General features: G+C 37.5%; 1 protein-coding gene across 43 annotated transcripts in view; it reads right to left on the bottom strand.

The window, feature by feature from the left end:
* The window catches only part of SORBS2 (sorbin and SH3 domain containing 2), a 199256-nt gene that overhangs the window by 7794 nt on the left and 184002 nt on the right, over positions 1-7460 (bottom strand). For 25 of the 43 annotated variants that reach the window (XM_017744439.1, XM_017744438.1, XM_017744442.1 and 22 more), the window contains 3 exons: positions 5455-6273; positions 4118-4228; positions 1384-1491 (listed from right to left, as the gene is read on the bottom strand). The exons of 15 other annotated variants lie outside the window; for them this stretch is intronic. In XM_017744439.1, the coding sequence (XP_017599928.1) occupies positions 1384-1491; positions 4118-4228; positions 5455-6273 (1038 nt within the window). The remainder of the gene's footprint in view (positions 1-1383; positions 1492-4117; positions 4229-5454; positions 6274-7460) is intronic. 3 more of the 43 variants (XM_017744457.1, XM_017744463.1, XM_017744468.1) reach the window with 1 other exon arrangement.

Below are 7460 nucleotides of genomic sequence, written 5' to 3'. Positions count from 1 at the left end.
TGAAAAGATTTCTAGTTTTCAACTGCACCTCAGTTTACTAGACCATCCTACTTCCTGGGAAATATTGCAGGACCTAATCCCAAAAACATTAAAAACTGTTCCAGTTGTATGCCTGATTTTCATGCATGATTGATACTGCACTTGCATGTAAAAGTTCTGTAGAGTCCGGAGCATACAAATTAGGTGCATGGTATGTGCTCTTGTACTTTTGGAACTAAAGTCATAAATACACTACACATTGACCAATACACTCCTCTTAATACATTCCTCTGGAGTAATGTGCAAAATTAAAATAGGGCTTAATCCCTTTTTTACAGCTCTCATTCCTAGTTGGACTTTCTGCGAGATGGTGTTTGTCTGCTACTACAAGAATCCTGGCCTTCCTAGCATTGAGCTGTCTTTCTTCACTGATGAAGAAAGCACAGTCCCCTCATACCTGGAAGCAAACAGAGGCCTGCCAAAAAGCTGAGACTTTGAAAGTTACACAAACCTGCATATCTTAAGCTAAAATTCAAATTTTAAAATTGAAGGCACCAGAAAGATGATCACCTATAATCAGCAGCAACAGCATGGAAAACAATTCAGCTCTTTACCAGTTTTAAGAGCTAAATGTTAAGAAACCAATGCAAAGGACAATTAAATCCTAAACTGAAAGTAAAACATAAGCCATAAATTCTCATTCTCATATGGTTTAGGTTGAGGGTGAGGTTTTGGTGTTTGACTTTTTTTCCCCCCTTTTTCATAATGTAGATCACCTTTTTGAGCAAAGTCCATGCAAATTCTAAACAACCTGACTTTCTGGCTATGTAAAAATATTAGAGCTGTGTTACAGCTATGTTACAGATAAGAAGGGAAAGATTAAAGAGTATTAAAATCTGTAATGACACTGCTTGGGTAAAGAGGACAGTATTGAGTGAAAAAAATATAGCAGGAGTAAAACACTTTGAAAAGAAGGACATGGATTCAAACCCAAAACTTCAATCTGTATACATGCAAAAGCCTGTATACACACAATGAAGAATAAATTTTTGACTCTTAGAGGCTGCAATTTTAATAAACTAAAAATGCTTTGAAAGAGAGGAGTAATTTTAATAAAACCAGACTAAATATAAAGAACCAGACTAAATACAAACATCTTGTCGCACTGGAAATACCATGCAGTACTGCAGAGATAGAGAACACTAATAGATTTATGTAATAAGTTCAGACACACACAGACCTGTTGCCTTTACTCAGTCATAGCACAGAAGCACAACAGGAAGAAAACATAGCATATGGATAGTATTGAGACACTTGGGTAAAAGCAAAATACTGAAAGACTAGACACTGAGCTCCTTGTCCATGGAAAAGCTGTTGCTGCACACTGGGCATCCAGTACCATACCCTGTGTGAATAGCTGTGACCTCTGACAGGTGAGCTGCAGGATCTCTTAGTCATCACTGGGCTACGAGGAGGTTTACCCATAACAAATATCTCCCTCTTTAAATTAGCCTAGAAGAACCATAAAAACTTTATCAAGTGAGAGTTTAAGAATGAAGCATCATAGGATTTTTGCTGCTTCATTCAGACATGCAAACCAGACATGCTTTTCCTGATGATAAAGAGCAACTGTTACAGGTAGAAGGAAGGGTACTATTAGTATACAATATTTTCATTGCTATCACTGTATCTTTTTTCCCCAAGGGTTTGCTGCTCTGGCACATGCCTTACATGTTACAATTAAAAGATTAATCACATATAGCATATGCAGTTGGAACAGTTACTGCATGTGTACCCACGAAGTAGGTCAGATAGCAACACAGAAAAGCTCAACAGCACAGAGCAGAAATGCTACCTTAGAAATACCAATGGCAAATGTAATTCCTTGCTGATAAACAAAACACATCCCTTGGATTTGCATTTAGAAAGCAAGTAAATACTTGGTGGAAAGTACTTCCTGAAAATATCCTCATTTTGTTAGCATCACTACAAATCAGCTTCATGTTTGTCAGAATTCAATTCTCAATGGGTGTGTGTGCAGAAAATGTAAATTCTCATGGGCAGGGGTGAGTTGAGGGGAATGTGAGGAGAGTGGAGTGCTATATCACAAACCTTTTCTTAGGTATTTGTGTCTGTCAGTAGGATGTAACTAAACAAAAAACCAGCCCCCTCTTAGGAGAGGGGTGAATAAGAACAACAAAAAAAGATACCAAGAGAGGCCAAGGAGGCAGAAAAACGTCAGCATTTCTCCTTAGGATGTGTCTTCAGACTTCTTTTTTTGGAGGACACATCCCTCCCACCAACATGGTGCAAAGTGACACTTCCCACCTACAGCTCCTTGTATTCCATTTCCCACATCCCTCGTCATGCTTTAGTTTTGAGCCACATACCAAAAATATATACATGTCTACATATGTGTATATATACATATCTATGTGTTTTTAAATTAACAAAAATTCCTGAAGTAGAAGAACTCTCTGAAGAACCTCCCTGCACCTGTGATATTTGATTCTTCAAAATGTTTTGTTCTTTCTACTGTGGCAGTTGAGAGCAGAATTTAATCATGGGCAACATGCATAAAGAGAAGAGGATAGGAATTGTCCCATCTTCTCAAACCCAGCCTGTGGCCTAAATAGCAAGAAATGACAACAGCCAAAACCTGTATAAAATATAGTATAAAGTTATACTTTATACTATATTTTAATCCAGCTCTCTATTCTGGCAATGTAATCAGTGTTGACTGATTAAAATATCTGTCATTGGTAGGAGTGTATCTAATTATTTTGGCAATTCTTAAATAGGTAAGTCTATACTGATTTAAGTTTATAAAGGAACCTGTTCCTTAGATTTAAAAAATAATCTAAAAAATTTTAAAAAATAATTGAAAACAATAATTAAGAGTTAGAAGTCTGTAACAAGACCCCAGACCTGTAGTTCTTCTTGGTTCTCAGGCTCTTGTGTGTGCAAGATGGAGTCATCCCCGTGGTTCTTGGTGTCTTGCCTCCTGCCTTGCCCAATTAAGAGCAACTGCCTTGGAGGTGCCCTGGGGCAGATCTTTTAACTCTCAAAACATGTATTCCTTCTATTTATTTTCAGCTTGGATTAACACACCTTCCTCAAATAAGGGCAAAGAATATAAAAATCACCTAAAAATAATTTCCGTTAGATGAGGAATGTTCTTAATTTGTCTGGTTAGGCTAAGCAAAAGCATCAAAAACACTATACCAACTGCTAAACTATTAAAAGTTGCAGAAACAAGCGCAGTTCTCTGTTTTACCCCTTTTTGGAGGTGAAATAAACCTAAGGTCATGACAGATTCATGCCCTGGAAAGAAGCCTTATGTCTCTTCCCTACTTCAGAAAAAAACCCCAACAAATCTGCTTATCTTAAGACTTCTTTAAGTCCTTTGTGTCTGTGTTTTCTGTGGATGCACATTGTAAGATGGGGTAGATGTTAAAAAAAAGAAAAAAAAAAGGAGGGTATTTATGACATAGATGTAATGATGCAATGATCACTTTTCTAGGATAGTTTCTCTTTACATGACTTTTTCTCCTTTTCATGAGCAGATGAATCTTCTGGAAGTCAGCACTGCAAACTTACTTTGTCTTTCTAGAGCAAGTTTTCATTTTTCTGCCACAGAGCTTCAATGCTGACATGAACTGTAGTCCTGAAGAGGGAATAATCCTTGTCCAGTCCTTGACTAACAGAATTGGTATTTAAAACATGACTCTCTGCAGTGGTGCTTTACTGTGAAATTTACAACTGTTCTCCCAAGCTTTGGATTAAAATTGAAAACAGAAACACAAGTGTTATCTAGTTTCTTCATACTTGAAGACAGTTCTGTTTCATTCAATTAAGTAAGTTACACTGGTATCCTGATATGGACCTGAAATTGAGTCGAAGGCTTTCTGCTTTCCTATAATTGGTATCTCCTTAAGCTATTTAATTGTATCATAATGGTTATAGTTTTACCTTGTGTTTCATTTGAAAAAGGCCTATCTTAATACTCCATTCATTATGTTATTTAATATTAGTAACGAAAACAGTACATCTGAGAAGATCAAACTCAGTGTTAGCCTTGCAGTTATTTAATAGACACGAAGATTTGCAACAATCCATATTCAAGAGGTGCAGTTACCTTTAGCTGTAGTGAATCTTTCTCCTGCTGATGTAAGGGTTTAGAGAGGAGAGGAGGTGAGAGGGAAGCAGTAGGCAGGGATGCTGTAGGAACGGAGTGGGAAGTAGGTGCCTTGGCAGAGGGAAATGGAAGATTAGAAGAAAGGTGGAAAAGAGGATCAGTCTCCTGATGTTCCAGCAGAAAGCGGAGCCGGCTTAAATGTTTAAGAAATATGAGAAATAACTGTGCTATAAAACTGTTATAAAATCAGCTGAACGATGTCAAATGCTCAATAAGGAGACATGTAACTAACCTGAACAATCACAAACCTCATGCTAATCTTATTATTAGTCATCTACTTTTCTGGAGAAATTTCTTGCCTCAGTATAAAAAAAGTTGCCATTTGTGGCCATGGACTTCACCTCTATTCAGTTTTTCTCCTGTGTTTTTCAGGTCATTTAAGGGTAGAGGTAGCTTGCAAAATTTAATAATATTTAATAATTAAATAGTTTGACATTAGGCCTAAAATATTGTCCTACGCACCTGACTTGCATGTTGACAGTCAAAGCAACTGTCTGAAATGTCTGCTGAAGTAAGTGCTGGACAGAAAAAAATCTATTCTGAAACTTTGCCTGGAAACAAACTGTGTAGTTATATTGTGGCATTTAATGGCCAGCACACATTTGGGATAGTTCAATGATGTACTGTCCCAAAGAGGAACTGGGGAGGGCTTCAGGAGGAAGCATTTGTCTAACTGCCAATCACAATCTGATCTGTTACTGTTAGTCAGATTCTCGTAAGAGAGGCTGCTATAAATACATCAGCTGGTGAAGTGACACCTGTGAAGCACAAACCGCAGAGTCTCTGCAGGAGGTACATGTCCCTCCCTCTGCAGGCTGTTGACAGCATTTGCTTGCTGGGGCCTCTCTCTCAAAAGGGGCAGCACGTAATGGCCCAGTGAGGGAAATGGTTCACTGGCTTTTCACATCAGAAGCTCCTCAGCAACCAAGGACAGAAGGGAAAGGACCAACACAATTGATACATCATGGAATTTACAATTATGCGTATGCCTGCTTCTGAGAAGGGACTGTCCCCTAACGCTGACAATTTTTCATCATGGAATCATAGAACATAGTTCGAGTTTGAAGGGATCTTAAAGATCATGTAGTTCCAACCTCCCTGCCATGGGCAGGGACACCTTTCACTAAACCAGCTTGCTCAGAGCTCAGTTTTATCGAATGCAATTGTGTAAAATTGTGCCTGTGCACAATACAAACATGTAAATACAAGGAAATGCAGAGAACAGATATACTGCATTATCTGAACACAGAAGTCAGGGTTGTCAGAAATTAAAATACCTTATCAATATTTGGTGAAGTGTATCCTTCATAGCAATCCATAGAATCTTCTCCACTTGCTATTGGGAATTCTAAATTGTCATGTACCAGATCCTCCTCTATATACAGTCTTGTCAGTTCTTCTGTTGTGTCTTGTGCTCCGCCGTAGAAATCTATTTCTTGAGGTTCTGACTGATCCCCTATATTAAGTGGCAGATCTGCAGTACAGATTTCCTCTTCATTTTCAGCACTTGCAGCTAGCACTCTGGACATGGAACCTCCTTCATATGGTGAAGGGATGTTACGGATAGTGCCATGTTCACCTTCTCTTGTAGTATCTGACAAATCTCTAGATAATTCGATAACTAAAGGTTCTTCAATAACTAAAGGTACTTCAATAACTAAAGGGTCAATTATACCTTCTAAGTCTTTATCTTTTCCTGACTTGGTATTGTTGCTGACATGCTTATATGCTATGTCATGAGATGAGCTGGCTGAAGATGAGACAGAGGGAGATACAAGAAAGGACAGAGGAAGAGCTGTAGGAGAGCTGAGAGACACCTCTGTGTTTGGCATGAAGTGACCATCCTTAACATGGCGAATGCTATTACGTGGGGCTACCATTTGGGAGGTAGCTAATGCTAAAGAATTGAGTTCTTCTAAGTCACAAAGAAAACTGTCTGGAAGTGATGGAGAAGTTAAGTTGCACATGTTTGAAGGTGAAAAACCAACAGTCCTTGAAAACAAGTCACTAGAGTCAGCCTGAAGAATCTTTTGATCAATGTGTGACCAAGAGGAGGAAAGTTGTCTGGAAAGTGGGGTCAGTGCTTGAGAAGGCAACTTCAAAAAAGAAAAACACGGGAATTGAAATAGGTAAGTATGATGGAGAATTAGGATATGAGTAAACTGGAAAAGAAAAATGTCTGTGCCATCATCTGGATTACAGGGTAGACTTTCAGTGACCATAGGTGTCTGAAATCACTACTACATGAATCAGAACAGCAGGCAAGACATTTGAAACATGATACTGTATCAGGTTCTGGCTTAGGGCATAAATGTCAAACATTAAGACAGATCTGAATCATTACATTAATGAAGGCAACTGCATTTGATCTGCTAAAGTTATGTTACTTATGGTGCTCTATTAGTGAGCCTGTCACAGGTTATTAAATCATACAATTAATAATAATGAAATTTTCTCAAACCATTACTATTATTTTGAGAATAGCATTTTCAGAAGTACACCTCAGGTGTCATTAAATACTTCTTTCCAAGTATAACAACAGAGGTAATTTCTAATTATTCAAATGTTAATACTTCTACTTTTTCTTAGTACTTCTGAGTAAATGTTTAAGAAACATCTTTAATACATTGCATACTTTTATTAAGGCATGAGCAGCTACAGAATGCATTTGTTTTTCAAAAGTAACCCTATTAGTTCAAATGATGTCTACATTTGTGAAAGGTACACACATTCAATTCAAATTGGATGTAGGCAGTCAACAATGCTTTTAAAATAGTGACAGCACAGTACACAACAGTATGCTTTGAGTACCGTTACACAATATTGATTGAAGTATCCTTCTGGGAAAAGAAAGGTCCTTGTCTAAGAATGAGAGACTGGTGAGTCATACGTACACAGCATCGGTAGATATCCATTGCTTCAGTAAATACTGAAAATGCATTTTTGTTACTATTAATCCTCAAAATTAAAATTGAGTAAAAAATATTTTGATCTCATCGTTAGAACTATCCAAAATAATTAGATGTACACCTCTAAGTTATCTGGACTACTACAGACTTTAAGTATTAATGTAGTAGAGAAAAATAATTTCAAAAGTCTACATTAATGTTGCAGAATAGAGAGGTTAGTTTACTTACCTTCTGCTTGAGTTTTCTTGAGGCAAATAGCTTTATATTATAGTTAGACAAACCTTTGTTACAGAGTCTTCTGTACTAAAGTGAACAGTATAGACTGATAGAAGGCAGTCTGCTAAAACAGAGCTAGGCTGTTACAGCAATATTCA

Source organism: Corvus brachyrhynchos, unplaced genomic scaffold (genome assembly GCF_000691975.1).
Source record: "Corvus brachyrhynchos isolate BGI_N302 unplaced genomic scaffold, ASM69197v1 scaffold17, whole genome shotgun sequence".
NCBI classification, from domain to species: domain Eukaryota; kingdom Metazoa; phylum Chordata; class Aves; order Passeriformes; family Corvidae; genus Corvus; species Corvus brachyrhynchos.
Note: the sequence above shows the minus strand (reverse complement) of the source record. Positions and strands in the feature narration are given on the sequence as shown.